Raw genomic sequence first — 21779 nt, forward strand, 5'->3', positions numbered from 1 at the left:
TAAATTAATTTATAAAAGGCTCCTAGAAGAGATGAGTCCTTTGAATTGGGAGAAGCTTGGGTAGGATAAGTTTCCCTGGTGGCTCAGAGGGTAAAGTGTCTGCCTGCAATGTAGGAGACCTAGGTTTGATCCCTGGGTTGGGAAGATCCCCTGGAGAAGGAAATGGCAACCCACTCTGGTACTCTTGCCTGGAAAATCCCATGGATGGAGAAGCCTGGTAGGCTACAGTCCATGGAGTCGCAAAGAGTTGGACACAACTTCACTTTTCTGAGTGACTTCACTTTTTTGGGGGGGCGGGTGGGTATTTTTGTTAGAGGACATTCGGAACCAAAAATAAGTATGTGTCTTCATTGGGAGCAGAACTAGCCTGCCAAATACATACACCTCAGTCATTGTTTTGTTGTTAATTATGATGACAAAATTTGTTTTACATAAGCAACAGTTCAGAATATTCCTTTTCAGTATCTACCCCATGTTAAGAATGATTCATATAGGTTCATAGCCCAGGGGTGCATGTTTTAACATTTCCTCTTTCTTATGCCCACCTTCTAGGAGCTTCACTTGTGTAATATTGGAGTAGTTTCAAATCTGTGTCTTCAGTGTCTTATTTTATTAATGTCACCTTTTAATTAAATATCACTAAAACCCATTTAATACTGCCTGATTAATACATCTCTGAGATTTTTTCCTTTATTCTTTTATCTATAGTATAAAATAGACCTTATGCTGTTTTGCTAATTCTAATTAGTGGTCTGATCTCAGAAGAGAGCATGTTTCTATCTGTATTTGTAAATATTTTATCCTTTAATTTATGTTTACCCTTAATTTCTTCCCCCTTATAAGTGTTAAAGTGTGATACTGTGGTATTATTTCAATCCCTTTGGACTTCTGCATTGAGGCTGTTGGAAATAGTGCATAAAATATCGTTCTGGGTGTGTTAAAATATGAATATTCACTTTTGACATTTCGTTTTATTAAATGATGTAAAGTCTGAGGCATGTGTATATCAATTTTTGTTTCAGGCAGAGTTAGGGTGTGTGACAGAAAAAAGACCATAAGAATGCATTCTGATTTTTAATCTTCCTAGAGGGAGACCTGGCCTTACAGGGAAGCATTGGGAGCCTATCTCTAAGTGACCTTACCTCGCATGGAGAGTTCTACCGAGAACGGTTCACTACAAGTGGAGAAGAAGCCCTCATCTTCCAGACTTTCAAGTAAAAACATCAAGCTTTTCCATCATGATGGTTTCCTGTTTCAAATTCTTGTCGGCTAAGCAATGAGGAAAAGTTTTAAAAAAACATAGCCTCTTATGTAGAATCAATTTGATCTAGTTGTGAGGAATCTTGATTTATATTCAAATGGATCTGCATTGAAGTGGGCTACTCAGGCTTTAAGAAATAAAGGGGGTATGGTTGAAATAATTGTGGTTATCATTATAGTCTGGTTTCACAGCAATGTGTTGTGTGACTTGAACAAGTCACTTAATCTCCTTGTATCCGTTTTTCTATTGAAATAGTGAGGAGACTGTGTTAGATCAATTTCCATTTAGCTCTGAATGATCTGGGATGATTTCAGCCTGAGAAAGTTGTTGAAGATAATGGGTTTTAAATTGCATTAGGCATTTCTTCCAGTATAAATACAATCTGTATTCAGTTTTAAAATTTAGAAGGCATTTTTAGGCCTATGTAGTTATTAAAGAATAGTTTTCTCAGAAAACAGAAATTTTGAAAGGTGGTTTTTCAGCCTTTTGGAGAGCTGTCAGAATGTATGGATATTCATCTCTGCCCCCAAGTATTCTGGTCTGTGGTAGTGTTGTGTTCTTTTTTTTTTTAATTATCCAAAGTGATTTTAATGTTCAACCAGAGTTGAGAAAAATGGTCCCTAAAGATGTCTAAGAAGTTTTTCTTTCATTTCCAGAGGGAGTATATCATACTCCTCTGAGAAGTTAGATTGATTTATTTGTATTGTTACCTACCACAGTGGCGTGGTTCTTTAATAAATGAGATAATTAATGTAAAACTCTTAACTCTCTGCCTGGCAAAATAATAGTTGCTCAGCTAATATGAATTCCTTTCCCCAGTGACTATGTCTTGTATAATAACTTATTATTGTGGTATCATGTCCCATTAAAACCATTTGTAGAAGTTTTTTAATTTATCAGTGAATGTGGATGCTAAAACTCTTTGGACTGCATTTCACTGAAGTAAAAAGACTTCTTTCAGTTTCCAGAGACAGATTGCCTCAGGAGCATTGGTTCTGTTGCCTAATTTTCTTTACCAGTTGTTGGGGTAACAAAAACCCCAAGTTGTCACAGTCTTTGCTAGAAGAGTGAGCAGGAATATTCACTTTTCCTTAAAGGCAGGGGCAAAGAGGCTCAGGTAAAAGGTCTGAACCACAGTGGCTTCTGAGTGAGTTCTGGAATCAGGAGTGATTGCAGCCCCAGACCTGTCCCTGTGTTTATAGCCCTGGCCGTCACACCAGACTTTTATTTAACATCCTCGACATGTGGTGGAAGCTTAGAAAGAAGGTAGTTATTGGAGTTTGCTTTCTAAAACCTGGTTGTGGATTTCCTTTTTTTTTTTTCTGGGTTTCCATTTTAACAGTTAAAGCTGTTTCCTAGGGAAGCCCCTAAATGAACCCGAGTTTTCTTCAGACACTCATTTGCATCCTGCCGCTGTCTCTGAGTCACACTGCTGCCCTTCCTCCTAGGTATGGCCGGCCCGACCCTCTCCTCCGGCGGGAGCACGACGTCCGAGTGAGCCTCCAGATGGCGTCCGTGCAGTACGTGCACACCCAGCGCTTCCAGGCGGAGGTGGTGGCCTTCATCCAGCACTTCACGCAGCTGCAGGATGTGTTAGGGCGCCAGCGAGCTGCCATCGAGGGGCAGACGGTAGGTAGTGCCTGGATCCAAGACACTTCTCCAGTTTGACTCATCAGCAGAACTTTTAAATCTCTAGGGATAAAGCTGGAAAGTGTCACTGAGAAAAGTGAAGGTAATCAAGTAATCTTAAGCTTTACTAATGTACTCCATGTAGCTGATTAGCTACAGCAATCTTACTGTAATCGGAGAGCTTATATTCCTTGTTTCTTGCATCGTGTTTTAATTTCCTTTTAAAGTTTAGCTTTGGCTTGCTCTAAAAAAGATAAACAAGTTACTTCAGTGGTGATACTTCTCCTGGAAAGTGGTTCCAAAGACGGTATCTGTTATAAAAAGAGGGTTTCTTTCAAATGTAGTTCTCAAACTTCTTAGCTCATGGCTCCCTTCTTGTCTTGGAAGTTTTTCCGAGACACATCTGAGGCCAAAAGAAACACCTAATGGTCTTTCCATTTCCAAAGTAATTAAGTCCAAACAACTTCATAATTACGTTTGTCCAACAATTTAGTAGCTGTTTGAAAACGTAAAAACATAAGTGAAAGGTGATATTTTTATTTCATTCTTAAATCACCGTAATTGCTTCCTAGTAGGATGTATGTGCCTCTTGGGCACTGAACAGCTCCTCAGACTTGGAATTGGGTTGAACGTCACAGTCCTCATTTCCTTTTCCACATTTATTTTCTCATGGTACTTGTTTTTTATCTCAGCAAGTGCTTAAGACCCAGCTTTGCAAAGACGTGACATCACTGGAAGGAATGTAGCATGACCTCACATTGAGTGTAGACCACCTCAAGCTGGTGGTGTGTGCTGTGTCCAGGTGACATCACTGGAACGAATGTAGCATGACCTAGCATTAGGTGTAGACCACCTCGAGCTGGTGGCGTGTGCAGTGTCCAGCTGATGATATGTTTATGTGAAGGATTTAAGATGCCCTGGCAGCGCACCTCTGAGTGTGAGGCAGCCTCCAGTGTTGTCTTGGAACCACAGAAAGCAGTTACAATGTGGTTCTTTGTAAAACGTATTGGCTATTTATAAGTTTTATTAGGTAAAAGATTGTAATTTAAGTTCTTTGTAGTGGCAACGTTTAAAAATTTTGTTTTAATTTAAATAAATTTTTTTTTTAGTAAGTTGTATATTGTTTTAGTACAGAATCAAAGCCAAAAAGAGCATTTGGAGAAAAGTCTCTTTCTCGGCTACTTTTCCTCAGCCACCCAGTTTCTGTCCTTGGCAGCAGCCAGTATTAGTGGTTTCCTGTGTACATTATAGAGAATTTATTTTTTAAAATATAAAAGTAGTACAATCAAATGACAGGGAATCTGGAAGAAAATAACTTAGTTTTCTAGCACCATAGGTATATTTTATTTATTTTTTTTCCCCATACATGTTTCCATAGATATATGTAACTTTTTTTTCTCCCTTTAGAAACTTATAAAAAACAGTTTAGTATTTGATACATATGAAAGAATATCTGTAACATATATATAAACTTCAAAGTGTGGTAATAGAAGGAACATCCATGAAACCACTACCAAAATAAAAATTAAAACATTACTAAGATGTCACATGTAGTCCTTCCCTATCTCATTCTGTTGATGCCTCAAGAAACCACTCTCCTGACTAATCTGTAGTCCGTTTAAGATTAAAAGAAAACTTTGTATACCATATCTTTTGCTCATCTCGTTTGCATGTTATAAAAAGGGTATGAGGTTTGTGTCCCTTTGCTAATGGTCTCCCAGCCCTAATCCCTGCTTCCTGGTAGCCACTGGCCAGCTTGCTGTTAAAGCAGAATGCAGCCACATTCATTCATTTCCTTATTGCCTGGATGCCTTTACACTTTTCTTAATTTGCTGTGATGTTTTAGGGATTTTTGTATCTAAGCTCCTGAGCGTTACTAGTTTGTAGTTTTAAATGCCTCTTTTAGTTTTGGTAACTGGGCCATGCTGTCCTTTTGTAGGATGAATTGGGAAGTGTTCCTCTTCTATTTTCAGAACAGTTTGTGTAGAATGACATCAATATTTCTTCCTTTATATCTTCCTTAGTATATTCTGGATAGAAGACCTTTGATATATTTATTGCTAATATTTTTTTCTAGTCTATGGCTACCCCTTCCCCCATTTTCTTAATACTATTTTTTTTAAAAGCAGAAGTCTTTCGTTTGATGAAGTTCAATTTTTTAATTTTATGGTTAGTGCTATTGTTTTGTCAAAGAAATCTGCCTACCATCAGGTGGCAATAAATCTCTCCTATTTTCCTTTTTTAGAAGTGTTATAATTTTAGATCTCTTCCATTTTGAGTTAATTTTTGCATATTTTGTTAAGTGACTCTTGAGGTTTTTTTCCCCAAATATCTATCCAGACTGTTCTTTTCCCACTGAATTACCTTGACACTTATGTTGACACTGGTCATATATGTATGTGTATTTCTTTATTCTATTTTTTGATTTATATTTAGTTGTACACCCCCTTGTCTTTCTAAAAAAAAATACTATTTATTTGTTTCTCGGCTGTGTTGAGTCTTTGTTGTGCTGTGTGCGGGCTTTCTCTGGCTGCAGCAAGTGGGGGCTTCTCTTGTGGAGCAGGGGCTCTAGGTGTGGGGGCTTCAGTAGTTGTGGCTTACCAGCTTAGTTGCCCTCTGGTATGTAGTATCTTCTTGGACCAGGGATTGAACCTGTGTCCTCTGCATTGGCAGGTGGATTCTTAACCACTTGACCATCAGGGAATACCTTCCCCTGTGTCTTTTTTTTTCTTCTTTTTAAACTTATTTTTTAAAAATTTATTTAGATGTCCCAGGTCTTAGTTGTAGCATGTGGGTTCTTTTAACTTCGTTGCAGCATGTGAACTCTTTAGTTGTAGAATGTGGGATCTAGTTCCCTGACCAGAGATCAAACCCATGCCCCCTGCATTGAGAGTGCAGTGTCTTAGCCACTGGACCACAAGGAAGTCCCCCCTCTCCCTTGCCTTGATATCTGTTGCCTTATGGTATGTCTTGAAATCAGATATTCTAAGTCTTCCAACTTATTTTTCAAAGATGTATTGGCTCTTCTAGGTCCTTTGTTTTTCCTCTATAAATTTTAGAATCAGCTTGTCTGTTTCTATAATAAAGTCAGCTAGGATTTTGATTGGGACTGTCTGGAATCCATATATCTGGAGAATTGACATCTTAACAATATTGAGTCTTTGGATCCTTGAATATGGTCTATATTCCATTGAAGTAGGTCTTTAGTTTCTCTCAGCAGTGTTTTGTAGTTTCAGGTATACTGTTCTTACACATTTTTTGTTAAACTTATCACTAGGTATTTCAGCATTTTGATGCTATTCTAAATTGTATCAATGAAAAAAATTCAGTGTCCACTTGTTTATTGAAAGTTTAAGAGATATAATTGGGTTTTGTTTACATAGATATTGAGCTCATATCCTGTAATCTTGCTAAACTTACTTATTCTGAAGTGAATTGAAAGTTGCTTGTCATGTCCGACTCTGCTACCCCATGCTATACAGTCCATGGAATTCTCCAGGCCAGAATACTGGAGTGGGTAGCTGTTCCCTTCTCCAGGGGATGTTCCCAATCCAGGGATTGAACCGAAGTCTCCTGCGTTGCAGGCACATTCTTTACCAGCTGAGCCACAAGGGAAGCCCAAGAATACTGGAGTGGGTAGCCTATCCCTTCTCTAGCATATCTTCCTGACTCAGCAATCAAACCGGGGTCTCCTGTATTGCAGGCAGATTCTTTACAAACTGAGCTATCAGGGAAGCCCTCAATTACTTATTCTAGCTCCTTTAGATTCTTAAGGGTTTTCTACGTAGATGATTATGTTGTCTGTGAATAAGAAAGTTTTCTTTTTTCCTTCCCAACCTATATATCCTTTGTTTGGACTAGGAGTTCAGCTACAGTGTTGAATAGAAATGGTGAGAGTGGGTATCCATGCTTTATTCTTTATCTTAGAGGGAAAGCATTGTCTTCTGCAGATGTTAACTAATATGCTGTTAGCTCTAGATAGTTTGTGTTTGTTTTTAAAGAATCTGTCTACTTCATCTGAATTGTCAGTTTGTTGGCCTGAACTTGTTCATAGGTTTCCACATCTCAATATTTTTAAGTTTTCTGTAGCAATGTCCCTGACTCTTGCGGTTGTGGTGATTTTTGTTTTCTTTCTTTTTTCTTCATTCATATAGGTAGAGGTTTTATCACGTTCATTAATCTCTTTAAATAATCAACTTATTGAGGGCTGTGTCAGGCCTGTGCATACTCTTAATAAGCATGTGTGCGCTTGTAAAGAACGTAAAGTGGTAGTTGGGTAGAGTGTTCTATAAAAGTTCAATTGATTTTTCTCTCTTATCTGTTTTCTAAATAACTGGTTTCTGCTCTTTATTTTTTCTTCCTTCTCCTTACTTACGTTTATTTTGCTTTTCTAGCTTCTTAAGCTGGAAGCTTTAGATCTTTCTTTTATATAAAATAAGCATTAATGCTAAACATTTCTCTTCAAGTACCTTCCCCCTCCCCTTTCTTCCTTCTTTCTTTTCTTTAGTTAATTTTTATTAAAGTGTAGTTGCTTTACTATGTTGTTAGTTTCTACTGTACAGCAAAATGAATCAGCTATACATATACATATATCCCTACCCTTTTGGACTTATATTCCATTCAGGGTCATTGAAGTCTTTAAGTACCTTTTTAAGTGCTTTAAAATTCATTCCATTTTGATGTGCTGTGTTTTTTTAATCAGTAAAGTCAAGATGTATTTTTTTTAACTTCCCTTGTGATGTCTTCTGTGACCCATGGGTTATTTAGAAGTGTGTAGTTTAATTTCCAGATAGTTGGGAGTTTTCCATTATCTTCTTGTTACTGTTTTCTAATTTAACTCCTTGGTGTTCATAGAACATACTCTGTGTGATTTTAGTTGTTTTAGATTTATAAATTCATGGAACTTTTGGGAACTTGAGGTTATTTGATTGTAAAATGAGGGAATGAACTGAATGTCTTCCTCAATTTTCCTTCTTTCAGGTGAGAGATCAAGCACAGCGCTATTCACGGGTTCTCCTGGATATTGAGGCTGGTGCTCCTGTTCTTCTTATCCCAGAAAGTTCCAGATCAAATAATCTGATTGTAGCAAATTTGGGAAAGTTGAAAGTCAAGAACAAATTTCTCTTTGCTGGTTTTCCTGGGACCTTTACCTTACAAGATAAGGTGAGCAGTCAGCACCCATTCCCTTCTCAGTTTACCTGGCGTTGGAATACCAATCAAAAAATTCAGACGCTACCATAAGATTATTCCTAACCACTGTACTTTTGTAGTATACGTGGCTTGAAGAATATGTTTTTTTGACATTTTATTAGCATTTCAATTAACCCTTAATAGAGGTAGTATAAATTATAACTTTTACTAACTGTATGTAATAACTTACTTTAGCAAACAAATCAACAGAACCATCTTTATAATGTTCTCCTCCCAGGCTGAATTCATATTTATCAACTTTTTACATTGGGTAGCTTTTTTTTAAGAGACTTTGGCTCAAGGCTTATCTGAAGCCATTTGAAAATATTTTAATAAAATCTTATGGAATATATCTCTTAACAGTTTAAAACTGCATTAGCACTTATTTCTTATAATATGTTTGGAGGTAATTGGGATGAAGACTGCTTTTTTCATTTTACGTTTAGAAAAGCTAGAATTCATTGAGAATAAATGATGAAAATGGGAAATATTTGTGAATCACAGACTTAGCAGTGATGGGACCTTGGGACCTCCATGTGCTGAACATTGCCTACCTGCCCCTTGCACACAGGCACAAACCAGGCCACATCCTCCCAGCGTTTCACTGCTGTCCTGAGACACTAACAGAGGCTAAAGGGCTTATGACTAAAAGGACTTAACATGCATCCCTCCCAAGAAGATCCCACAGGGGTCTTGTGTAGAGATGATGTTACCCAAAGGTTTACAAAACTTTCCACAGCAAAGTGCTTTTTCCAAACAAATATCACACGTAACCATTTCCACTAGCGCCATCTAATCCAAACCACCACCATTCTTGCCTAGACCACCATAAACTCTCCTCCAACATACCCATTCCATTTTAGTCTGCCCTCACAAAGCCATTCTGCTCGCAAAATACCTCAGTAATCCTTAAAAAAATGACTGAGACCAAAACATTCCCTTCCTTTATATGCTTTGATGACTGAGTTTAATCCACAGTTCTTCCTGTGAAACTCTCCTAAATCCCTTGAAAGCCCCGAATAAAAAGCCCACTGCCTACTTTTCCAACCTCATCTCAACCCATTCTATACCTTGCCCATGAAGCCGCCGGCTCACTGGTCTTTGTTTTCCCCCACGTGCCAGGCTCTTCACTGTCTGAAGTCTTGCCCATTGCATCACCCTCCTCTCTCTTCACATTAGGTGGCCAAAGTATTGGAACTTCAGCTTCAGCATCCGTCCTTCCAATGAATATTCAGGGTTGATTTCCTTTAGGATTGACTGGTTTGATCTCCTTGCAGTCCAAGGGACTCTTAAAAGTCTTCTCCGGCACCACAATTTGAAATCATCAATTCTTCGGCATTCAGCCTTGTTCATGGTCCGACTCTCACATCCATACATGACTACTGGAAAAACCATAGCTTTGACTATACGGACCTCTGTAGGCAAAGTAATGTCTCTGCTTTTGAATATGCCTAGTTTAATATGTCTAGGTTTGTCATAACTTAAACTTTGGTATATCTGCCTTTAGTACTCCATGCTCTTAACTGTGGTATTATTTTACCTCCCAGCATTGGTGGCGGTAGTTTAGTCACTAAGTCATGTCCGACTCTTTGTGACCCCCTGGACGGTAGCCTACCAGACTCCTCTGTCCTTGGGCTTTCCCAGGCAAGAGTACTGGTATGGGTTGCCGTTTCCTTCTCCAGGAGATCATCCCGACCCAGGAATCGAACCCACATCTCTTGCATTGGCAGGTGGATTCTTTACCACTGAGCCACCTGGAAAGCCCCTCCCAGCATTAGGATTTGGTTTATGTAGGGTAGGGGAGAACAGACTGACAAAGGTTATTCCTGTCTTAGTATCCCTTTCCCAGATAACTCTGGTTCTTTGAAAATTTATAAAGGATGTGGCAAAGAGTTCGTTAAAATAATTTCAGTGGAAGAACTCCAGAGTTTTTCACAGAAAAGATACAGATTTGAGCAGCTGCTGTTTGCCTCTTTAGGTGTAGGAAGAAAAGAAAATGGAAGAGAGTGATTAGGGAACTCGTCTTGCCAGACCTTTGCCAAGGACCTCAAGTTGAGTTGAAAGTAACAGGAAGACTGCATTCGTTGTTTATGTGTAGACTCAAATGGTGTTACTCTTTTCAAATGACTGTCTCTATAGTTTTCTTCATTGTTTTACTTCTCACTCATCCAGTTACTCACTACTACTAACCCAAACACCCTGAACTGAAAATACTTGATTCATTGAGTGGGAATGACTGGAGTGAGGAGAGTGGAGATGAGACAGTGAGAACCATGGGAACCATGTTCAAGTGTCATACCCTTGGGCTCAGGGCCCAGAGTAGGGGTGTTTGGATGGTGGGTTAGAGGGCAGGTTGTCTGTATCTTACCTCACTGCAGCTGTGGAGACAAACCAGATTTAGCGATTGGAGCACAGGGTGAAACCAGCACAGAATAGAAGTGATAAGCAATGCAGACGGAAGTGCAGCACCAGGTTTACTCATCCACACGCCCCACATTCAGACAGCTGATGGTTGAGGACTTGCTGGTTCACCTTGCTGTTGGAAGCCCCTCCTGTTGGAATAATAGGCCTTCTTTCCAGATGGGGCTTCCCTGGTGGCTTAGCTGGTAAAGTATCCACCTGCAATGCTGGAGACCTGGGTTCTATCCCTGGGTTGGGAAGATCCCCTGAAGAAGGGAATGGCTACCCACTCCAATATTCTGGTGTGGAGAATTCCATGCCATTGTATAGTCCATAGGGTCACAAAGAGTTGGACACAACTGAGCGACTTTCGCCTTCATTTTCCAGAGTGAGGAATAGGCCTCCACTTACGTATATTTTTTAAGACAGTAAAAAAAACAAAATCACCACTGACCTTTCATAGTAGGCCTAGTAGAGAACTAGTAACCTTGGTGTTAATGAGGAAAATCTTTTTTCATATTTGAGTCATAGGCATTTTGCTGTTTTCTGGCTCGAGCCTCAAAGAAAATAAAGAAAAATCCATTTATAAAAAGAAACATTGATAACTGCATCTAAAATTTCTTTTTTTTTACTGTGCGATGCTTATAATTAATGCAACTGGGTATTGAACAGATGTCTCAGAGCTGGTGTTGGCATATGACTGTTGTCCCCACAGTGACCTCAGGGCATTTGCCTCTCTTATCCACCTCTACTGCCCTAGGGAGAGCTGAATTCTTCCTCGGAAACTGTCTTCTGAGACTTTAGTTAGTTCTTTGAAATATATTTGTTTGTGGGAAATCGTTGGTTTGAGGCCCAAGTTTTTAGGAAGAGATCCCTTAGAGCCAGAATGGGTGATCAAGTTCAATGATACCATTTTTTTCCTCTCTCCCTCCTGAAAAGATAAAGGGCTTATTTTTCTGTGTCAAATATATCTGTATATGGGCTTATGAGCTGACTCTGAAGTTAGCTTCTAAAGAAGAATTGCCAAAGTATCTCAAGAAAGTTTTGCAAAAGGGTTTCTGTTTTGTTAAGTACACCAAATAACAAGTGCATAGTTTGTAGCATTTTAATGAAAAAATTTCCCTGTATTTCGTTTTCGAGGATTTGATTTTAAGTAGCAGCACATACAAGGATCGCTTTTTCTTCAAGGTATAATATGCTTTTTTTGCCTCCTGGTTATTCGGAAAAACCCTATGGGATTCAGCAGTCAACTCCCATTCATTTGCTTAAAAAAGAAAATCTTGAAAACCAATCCTTTAAAATATTTCATTACTTGGGAAAGCCTGCTTATCACCCCCCCCACCCCCGCCCCCAACTTTGACGAATCACTTTCCACCTGTGCAGAGGAATCCTTCTTAAGGATCATTAAAAGTAATTCCTTCTTCCCTGCTTCCCTCCTTCCTTCTTGATGACCTTATTTTATTTCCTTCAATCCTAAAAGACTTTATCTTGTTACATGCCAGTGGGTTGTTCTGTGAAATTCCATAAGGTTTGCTTGGAGTGTGTTTCTTGTTAAAGTATTTAATCCAATTAATTCATCTGTGCAACTTACCTCTCCACATGTACAGTCAAGCTCCATGATCTAGGCCTACGTGAAGTGAGTAATTACTTTTCTTCTCCCAAAAATCGCTTTGCATTTACATTTGCTCTTTAATGCATCTGCCCATGTGAGGTTTGTCTAGTATGCATTCCAGTGGTTAAAGAACAGGAAATAGTCCTAGAATCAAAGCTTGCAGAGGGGTCATTTGCCTTTGAGTTCAAGACTCCCGTGTGTTTGGAATTGTTTTACATAAGTCCATGTCTTAATGAGGGCAGGTTTGAATTTTTTGCATATGCTTTTTCTTTCATTTTTTTCAACCATAGTTTGTGCTTAAACTTAATTACTAAGTATTTCAAAAGCTTTGAGTTAATCCCCTCAAGCCACCGATTTATTTAAACCAACTCAGAGAGGATGGAGAGATGAATCAAATGAAAGAGCAACAAATACTCTCAGGCGTTTAAATAAACTAAGCAAGAGGGAAGGTTTTTAATGTTGAAATACTTAAATGATAGCATTTAGCTAGTCATTTGCCTTGCAAAAAGGAAATGCAAAAAAAATAACTGGTTTCTTTCACAGTTACATGTAATTACTACTCAAGATAACTGTGAAGGTGAATAGTACTATCATCTCCCTTTCGAATGCTGAGAGGAATATACATATAAAGCAGTCCTTGGGAGTCTTCCTCTCCTTCCAGCTTACTAGTGAGAATGGATAGATGAGAACAAACTGATGCTGCAGAAACTATAAGGATATGTAGCTCTGAGTCTTGAGGGAAGGAACCATGCAAAGTTTAAATGTCAGTTATTGAACCATTCTGGTGAAAAAGATTTGCCCTGTTAGCAATTAACTGAAGGTACTAGATATGTAGGAAAAGCATGTGATATTTTCAGTAGAGTTACAGAATTAATTTTATTCTGTATTTGCCCTTAATTTTTATGCCCTTGAACAGAAACATGATAGGAATGGCTTGCCTGTGTTTTCCATTTACAGTTACTTAGATGAGAAATGTAAACCTGAGAGGGGAGACTTCTAGAATGTACAAACACATTAGAGGGGCTTCATTCCATATTGCTATTAGATGCATTTTCTTAGGAAAAAAGAGTCCCTCCCTTCCAGCAAATCATCAGTATATTGTATGGCTGAGAGATTTGCCTTTGTTGTATTGACCTAGATTAAACCACCAGTAATTAGTATCTTGACATTTACTCTTAAGCCAAAAGATAACATGTTCCAGTTGCCAAGTCGTTGCTGACACTTTGCAGCCCCATGGTTTGTAGCCTGCCAGGCTCCTCTGTCCGTGCGATTTTCCAGGCAAGAAGACTGGAGTGGGTTGCCATTTCCTTCTCCAGGGTCTTCCCAACCCAGGGATCGAACTGTGTCTCCTGCATTGGCAGGCAGATTCTTTACCTCTGAGCCACCAGGGAAGCCCAAAAGATAAAATATATTCCTGCAAAATTGGCAGAGTTTTCAGCAGGTACTGAATTATGTGTAATGTCTCTGCAGAGAATTACACATAGAGGAAAGAATCATGACCCTGTGGCCCTTTTGTTTATGGGATCTGGGGTACTTGGGAAATATCATGTGGCATAGAGTCTTTGAAGAGTCCAGGACTGGGAAGGAACTTCCAGGATAGTAGATAGAGTTACCACCCCCATTCCTGCTGCTAGTTTTCTTTTCTTTCCTCCCAGGAGTCTGTGCCTTCATCTTCCCCAACTGGTACTCCCAAGCGCAGTGTGAGGAAAATGACAAGCATGGAGGACCTGAAGGGGACCCACTCCGAGGGGCTGATCATGATGCCTCCTGCTGGAATGAGTCGAGGCAGCTTGAAGAGTGAGTCTGTGCCCAGTACCTCGACCAAGCAGCAAGGGCAGCCAGCCACAACCTCTGTCGGCCGAGCTTCCAGCAGTCCAGGTAAAGGAGGAGAGAGGAGCTGCATGAGGAAGGAGGGGAAATTCACGAGACCATTGCAGGATCCTAAGGGGCGCTGCATCCCGTTCAAGTAGATGCTAACAAAGTGGTAGTGTGTCTTTAGTAATCATCTGATTCTGATACTCATTTAGAAGGCTTTAGAGTTTTAGGATGTAGATTAGGATTGGGTGACTTCTAAAGTAGGATTGTTGTTGTTCAGTCACTCAGTCATGTCTGACTCTGTGCCACCCTGTGGACTGCAGGATGCCAGGCTTCCCTGTCCATCACCAACTCCCCGAGCTTGCTCAAACTCATGTCCATCGAGTCGGTGATGCCATCCAACCATCTTATCCTCTGTCATCCCCTTCCCCTCCTGCCTTCAATCTTTTTCCCAGCATCAGGGTCTTTTCCATTGAGTCAGCTGTTCACATCAGGGGGCCAACGTATTGGAGCTTCAGCTTCAGCATCAGTCTTTCCAGTGAGTATTCAGGGTTGATTTCCTTTCAGGTTGACTGTTTAGATCTCCTTGCACTCAAAGGGACTCTCAAGAGTCTTCTCCAGCACCACAGTTTGAAGGCATCAGTTCTTTGGTGCTCAGCCTTTTTTATTGGCCAGGTCTCACATCTGTACATGACCACTGGAAAAACCATAGCTTTGACTATATGGACCTCTGTAGGCAAAGTAATGTCTTTGCTTTTCAATATGCTGCCTAGGTTGGTCATAGCTTTTCTTCCAAGGAGCAAGCGTCTTTTAATTTCATGGCTGCAGTCACCATCTGCAGTGATTTTGGAGTCCAAGAAAATAAAATCTGTCACTGTTTCCAATGTTTCCCCATCTGTTTGCCATGAAGTGGTGGGACCGGATGCCAAGATCTTTGTTTTTTGAATGTTGAGTTTTAAGCCCGCTTTTTCAGTCTCCTCTTTCACCTTCATCAAGAAGCTCTTTAGTTTCTCTTTGCTTTTTGCCATAAGTATGGTGTCATCTGCATATCTGAGGTGATTGATATTTCTCTCGGCAATCTTGATTCTAGCTTGTACTTTATCCAGTCTGGCATTTCGCATGATGTACTCTGCGTACAAGTTATAAGCAGGGTGTCAATATATAGCCTTGATGTACTCCTTTTCCAATTTTGAACCAGTCTGTTGTTCCATGTCTGGTTCTAACTGTTGCTTCTTGACCTGCATACAGGTTTCTCAGGAGGCCAGTAAGGTGGTCTGTTATTCCCATCTCTTTAAGAATTTTCCAGTTTGTTGTGAACTACTCAGTCAAAGGCTTTAGCATAATCAATGAAGCAGAAGTAGATGTAAGATTAAATTAGTAAAATATAGGACTTCCCTGATGGGCCAGTGGTTAAGAATCTTTGCAATGCAGGGGATGTGGGTTTGATCCCTGAACAGGGAACTAAGATCCCACATGCCTGGAATCAACTAAGCGCACATGCAGGTACTCAGCCCATAGGCTTTGGAGCCCATGCACCACAATGAGACAGACCCGGAGCAGCAATTAAAGCTCTCACATGATACAACGAAAGATTGTGTGTGATGCAGTGAAGATCCTGCATGCAGCTAAGACTCGACACAGCCAAATAAATAAATTTAAAAAAAAACAGAGTTTAAGAACAAAGCAAATAGTAAAATGCAATATAAATAAAGAGATTTTGGTAGTCTCTAAGAGCTTGTCAAGATAGTTGCCACCAGATGGTGGTAGTATACCTAGAGTAATTCCGGCATCCTTAGGCACATCCTTGCGAGTGACCTTTTAGACACTATCCCTTCAAGTCACTGGTTAATTCTGGAGAAATAAAAATCCTGAAAAATAGGTAACAGCAGAAATACCCTAAGTAGCAATTTTTGAAAGACATGAACCACCCAGTTATTGGTGTGCTTCTCTTGAATTTGACAGTTAGCCATTCCAGATGAGAGTCTTGATTTTGACCTTTTGGTTTTCCCAGACAGTGTGGATTGGATAAGTGAGGTGTTGCTCCAAGGAGTTTGGGAAGCAGAATATGATTTACCACCAGAATCCACTGGTGAAGTCAGTCCAGTGTGGTTGAACTTTGAGAGATGTGGGACGCTAACTGAGGGATATGTTGGATGGATATAAAGAATGGTTAATCCCTTGTGGTACCTTGTTGTCCCAGAGAAGACAGTGAAGGGGTTTATGGTTACATTGATGATTCAAGGAGATTATTGTAATCCTCATCAGAAGACTGGGTATTGAACGTTTACTACATGCCAGACATTGTGGCACATTTTTTCATAAATGTTTGCAGTTTATCCTCATGATACTCCTCTAGGGTTTTATTTTTATCCCCGTGTTATGGATAAAGAGACCAGAATTTTTGAACTAGTAACCAAGAGACCCAGAGAGATTGGGTAACTTGCCCATAGTCATGTCAATGTACGTGGTAAATGGTACTATGAATCTAGGCAGTCTATCTCCAGAGCCTGAAGTCTTGACCTGCATGATATCACCAACCAATCTATATACATAATGGACACTCACAGCATGGGGTAGGGGGGTGGGGCAAGCTGGGTGTGTACATAAGGCCAGTCAGTACGTGAATCTTCTGTTGTTGCTGTTCTGATAATAGTGATGATTAGGAATTGAGGCCAAAGGTACATGGGCCAGCAGTAAAGAATCCACCTGCAATGCAAGAGATGTGGGTTAGATCCCTGGGTCAGGAAGATCCCCTGGAGAAGAAAATGGCAACCAACTCCAATAATCTTGCCTGGGAAATCCCATGGACAGAGGAACCTGGCAGGCTACAGTCTTTGGGATCGTGAAAGAATCAGACATGACTTAGCGACTGAACAACAGTAGTACATATATTTGGAAGCCTATTAGGAAGTGATTTGGAATTTTTTTAAAAATTAATTTCTATTGGAGTATAGTTGCTTTACAATGTTGTATTAGTTTCCACTGTACATCAGAGTGAATCAGCTCTATGTATACATATATCCCCTCTCTTTTGGATTTCTCTCCCATTTAGGTCACCACAGAGCACTGAGTAGAGTTCCCTTAGCTATACTGTAGGTTCTTACTGGGGTGTTTTATAGAAAGATCTCTTTCCTGACCATATTTCACCTCCCAAATTGCTGTTTGTTTCTGGAATTCTGTCTGTGATTAAGATGGGGTTAAGGCAGTGGTTTTCATATTGCTTCTATATCCCTAGGATTCCGTGACAACCCTTGGGAATTATGAAGCCCTTTGTTCCTGTCCCTTATCCCCTTCTATGAGATCAGTTCTACTTTTGTCTCTTTCACTTATTTATCCATACAGTAATGAGGCAAGAGCTAATTTAATTAGTGCCTGCCTAATCTAGGTGTTCAGGGTTTTGTTCTCCTGTATAGTAACAAGCTATTAGACATAGTTCCTGCCACCTTGTGAATGATATGAGAAAGCCAATAAGCATCTAAATAAGGACAGATTAAGATAAATTAAAAGCAGAGCCATTACTTTGTCAACAAAGGTCCGTCTAGTCAAGGCTATGGTTTTTCCAGTAGTCACGTATGGATGTGAGAGTTGGACTATAAAGAAAGCTGAGCGCTGAAGAATTGATGCTTTTGAAGTGTGGTGTTGGAGAAGACTCTTGAGAGTTCTTTGGACTGCAGAGAGATCCAACCAGTCCATCCTAAAGGAGATCAGTCCTGGGTGTTCATTGGAAGGACTGATACTAAAGCTGAAACTCCAATACTTTGGCCACCTCATGCGAAGAGCTGACTCATTTGAAAAGACGCTGATGCTGGGAAAGATTGAGGGCAGGAGGAGAAGGGGACTACAGAGGATGAGATGGTTGGATGGCATCACCGAGTCAAAGGACATGGGTTTGGATGGACTCCGGGAGTTAGTGATGGACAGGGAGGCCTGGCGTGCTGTAGTTCATGGAGTCGCAAAGAGTTGGACATGACTGAGTGACTGAAGTGAACTGAAGATAAATGTCATGGGAAAGACAGAATGGTAAGAGGGAAAGAACAGAGAAGGAGAGAGGAGGGTGATGCAATGGGCAAGACTTCAGACAGTGAAGAGCCTGGCACGTGGGGGAAAACAAAGACCAGTGAGCCGGCAGCTTCATGGACAAGGTGTAGAATGGGTTGAGATGAGGTTGGAAAAGTAGGCAGTGGGCTTTTTATTCAGGGCTTTCAAGGGATTTAGGAGAGTTTCACAGGAAGAACTGTGGATTAAACTCAGTCATCAAAGCATATAAAGGAAGGGAATGTTTTGGTCTCAGTCATTTTTTTAAGGATTACTGAGGTATTTTGCGAGCAGAATGGCTTTGTGAGGGCAGACTAGAATGGAATGGGTGTGTTGGAGGGGAGTTTATGGTGGTCTAGGCAAGAATGGTGGTGGTTTGGATTAGATGGCGCTAGTGGAAATGGTTACGTGTGATATTTGTTTGGAAAAAGCACTTTGCTGTGGAAAGTTTTGTAAATCTTTGGGTAACATCATCTCTACACAAGACCCCTGTGGGATCTTCTTGGGAGGGATGCATGTTAAGTCCTTTTAGTCATAAGCCCTTTAGCCTCTGTTAGTGTCTCAGGACAGCAGTGAAACGCTGGGAGGATGTGGCCTGGTTTGTGCCTGTGTGCAAGGGGCAGGTAGGCAATGTTCAGCACATGGAGCGTTGAGGAGGGAGGTCTTGGTGCCAGAGTGGAGACTGATCTAAACATTTTCCAAAGACAGAATGAACATTTTGGGGCTGTTTAGTTTTTTTCTGGACCAGCCCCTTCTGAGTCCCATCTTCTGCATTGTCTCCCTTTCCTTGGTTCCATGTAGAAGACCACGTGTGTCTGCTGGATTGCATTGTTGTCGATCTCCAAGACATGGACATCTTTGCTGCAGAGAGACACCCACGAGAGTATTCCAGGGTCTCAGAAGACAGCAGCGGAGACCTGATCTTCCCCTCCTATTTCGTGCGACAGACAGGAGGAAGCCTCTTGACCGAGCCCTGTAGGCTGAAATTGCAGGTGGAAAGGAATTTGGACAAGTGAGTGGTTTATTTTCAAATAACTATCTATTGTAAGTAGAACTGTGATAGCTTAGAAATCAGTGCTGTTAGGTCTGGAAGGGCATGGGTATTCACTTACATTTTCATCTATGTAACAAATATATGTTGAGTCTCTACCATCTGCTAGACATGAGGGCTCCTATGATGAAAGAAAAAACTTCTCCCTTTATGGAGCTTGCATTTCGTTGAGGGATATAGGAAGTTGAGTATATGATTCTAATTTCGTGTTTGATTCAATTTTAAACGGTATTGTAGGATGACAGTAGGTGCCTTAGAAACAAAGAGTAAGGGACCTGAATTTAGCATGGATTTCGATGGCAGAAGGGAGGTAGTGATGGCACGGAAGAAGTAGTTGGAAGAAGTGACATTTGGATTCTGTGTTTCAAATGCAGTAGATTCTGGACCTGCTATTGATATTTACCCTGGAGCGCCACTGAATCAGAGTAACTGTTTAGATGCTGTTTTGCCCATTTTACTCCAATTAGCCATCTGAAAGTGTTCCACAAAGACCATTGAACTGACTGTAATTTCCTTCTTCATCGGCTTCAAAGCACAGGATGCTTAATTTCTGTAGTTTGGAGCATGGCCTCAGTTAGTTCTATATCTGACTGGGAAACTTACTGAAAAGGAATGCACTCAGACCCCATCTGAGACCAGCAGAAGCTGACTCTCAGGGCCGAGCCTCAGGTGCATATTAACAAGTTCCTCTGGTAGCGCTTATGCTCCGCTGGCCCCAGCAGTGGACTGGGACTGCTGGTTACAGTGTGTGATGCCTGTTCAGTTTGGGGCATTAATTTTGGAGAAAGCAGCAACACTCAGATCTTAACCTCAGGGAGAGATGAGGCGTGGCTGTGAAGTAATGAAAGCAAATGATTTTCATTTGCAGCATTTTGAAAAACAGTGTCACTACTTTTCCAGAGTGTGATTTTAATCCCTCTTGGGCCCCTCCCTTTGCAGTTCATCGGTTTGGGCAAATCATTTAGTGTCACTGTTTTGTTTCTCTCTGGATTAATGATACAGCATAGCCACTCTCACTGGGATTTTTGTGTTTCATTCTTACTTGTTATTCAAGTGCTCTCTGGCTGGTGTTCAGTTATGGTTGGCATGGGCTGTATTTGATTTTACTGGCTTAGACGTCTTAAGAGGAGCTTCATTATTTAGAAATTGAACATTTTGTTTTCTTTTCAAGTAATGCTTTCCAAAAAAAAAAAAAATGTGCTTTACTGCTCTGCTTATCTAAACTTCACCCACTTCCATCAATGTTTATGTGCGGGTAATTATGCCCTGTTAGCCCAGATAGAAGGGGATGACTAAACACAGGGTATCTGATCAGCTTCTCCTGCCCTGGACCTGGCAACCCAGGGGGTTCTTGGTAATCCTTTCCAGCTTTTCCTTGTTAATTGCATGACTGGTCTTTTTTCACCTGGTTGTATGAAGGTTTTTCTCCATAGACAAAGTAGTTTTTAATATTTCTCTTCAACTGCAAATCCTGGCCCTCTGCTTTATATACTTGGAGCATAGCATCTGTAGGATCCATGATATCCACTTCACCTTTAGGAGGGTAGAGAAAAAGGTCTTCAGTGTTGGGATGAAGTATATTCCCCCTTCCCTGGGCATTTTTTTTTTTTTAAGATTATTTTTTGGCTGCGCTGAGGTGTTTGTGGTATGAGGGATCTTTAGTTGCGGCAGGCAGAATCTAGTTCCCTGAGCAGGGATCGAACCTGGGCCCCCTGCATTGGGAGCGCAGAGTCTTAGCCACTGGACCACTAGGGAAGACCTCCCTGACATGGGCATTTTCAACATCATTCCTGCCTGCCCATCTCAGCTTGAAATGAGTGACTGAGTCAGGTTTTATCCTACTGTCCCATCTTGGCTCGTTATGAAACACTGGTTCCTTTCTTTTGTTACCACTAAATGGATAAAGAGCTTGTCATTTTTTCTTTTTTATTAGAATATACTTGTTGTACAATAATGTGTTAGTCTCAGCTATGTGGTAATCTGACATTTGCACACATTATGAAATGATCTCTGCTATGAGCCTCATAATCATCTGTTTCCACACAAAGTTATTGCAGTTATCGTTGGCCGTATTGTTCATGCTGTATAGTATATCCCCATGGCTTGTTTATTTTACGGCTGGAGGTTTGTACCTCTTAATCCCCTTCACCTATTTTTGTACCACTCCTCTGTTCTCTGTACCTGTATCTTTTCCTTTTGTCTTTTTTTCTTTTTAATTGCTCTCCCAACTATAATGTGTAAGTTGTTTCTGAGTCTTATGAAATTTTTCTTTATTCATCAATTAGTTAGCTCAGATTTGGGGACTTTATAAATGTATATTTGGGGAGAAAAATGGCCTTTTGTAGCTGAAAGATGACACTCAGTTGTACTAACCTGCTTCACTTGGACTCATGAAATTTTTGTCATTGAAGATTAGAAATTAATTGGTTGATAAGGGAGGTGAGTACATGTTAGCACTTATATTTGGGTGTGAGCTGTGTCAATGTTAAGTTCGTGATTTTTTTGTGGAAGTGACCTTTTATGTTTTTCCATAGAGAAATAAGTCATACGGTGCCAGACATATCTATCCATGGCAATCTCTCCTCAGTCCACTGTTCTCTGGATTTGTGCAAGTACAAGCTGATCCGGGGTTTATTGGAGAACAACCTTGGAGAACCCATAGAGGAATTCATGAGGCCTTATGATTTGCAAGACCCAAGGATTCACGTGAGTGTGACGTTAGGTTCTTCTGTAACTCTCGTGGTCTCATGATCATCATCCTGTGTATCTGTTCCTCAGAGTCAGCT

The 21779-nt window shown here is 40.4% G+C and overlaps 1 protein-coding gene across 9 annotated transcripts in view; it reads left to right on the plus strand.

Moving 5' to 3' along the window:
• VPS13D (vacuolar protein sorting 13 homolog D) overlaps positions 1 to 21779 on the plus strand; it is a 275671-nt gene that overhangs the window by 49141 nt on the left and 204751 nt on the right. For all 9 annotated transcript variants that reach the window (XR_015143441.1, XR_015143438.1, XR_015143440.1 and 6 more), the window contains 6 exons: positions 1088 to 1214; positions 2710 to 2890; positions 7871 to 8053; positions 13748 to 13970; positions 18744 to 18954; positions 21528 to 21699. Coding sequence is in view for 5 of the 9 variants with exons in the window: in XM_086344602.1 (XP_086200728.1) it covers positions 1088 to 1214; positions 2710 to 2890; positions 7871 to 8053; positions 13748 to 13970; positions 18744 to 18954; positions 21528 to 21699 (1097 nt within the window). In the remaining 4 variants the exon portion in view is untranslated. The remainder of the gene's footprint in view (positions 1 to 1087; positions 1215 to 2709; positions 2891 to 7870; positions 8054 to 13747; positions 13971 to 18743; positions 18955 to 21527; positions 21700 to 21779) is intronic.

Source organism: Bos grunniens, chromosome 16 (genome assembly GCF_055505025.1).
Source record: "Bos grunniens cultivar Pamir isolate PY7600 chromosome 16, Bosgru_T2T1.0, whole genome shotgun sequence".
NCBI lineage: Eukaryota > Metazoa > Chordata > Mammalia > Artiodactyla > Bovidae > Bos > Bos grunniens.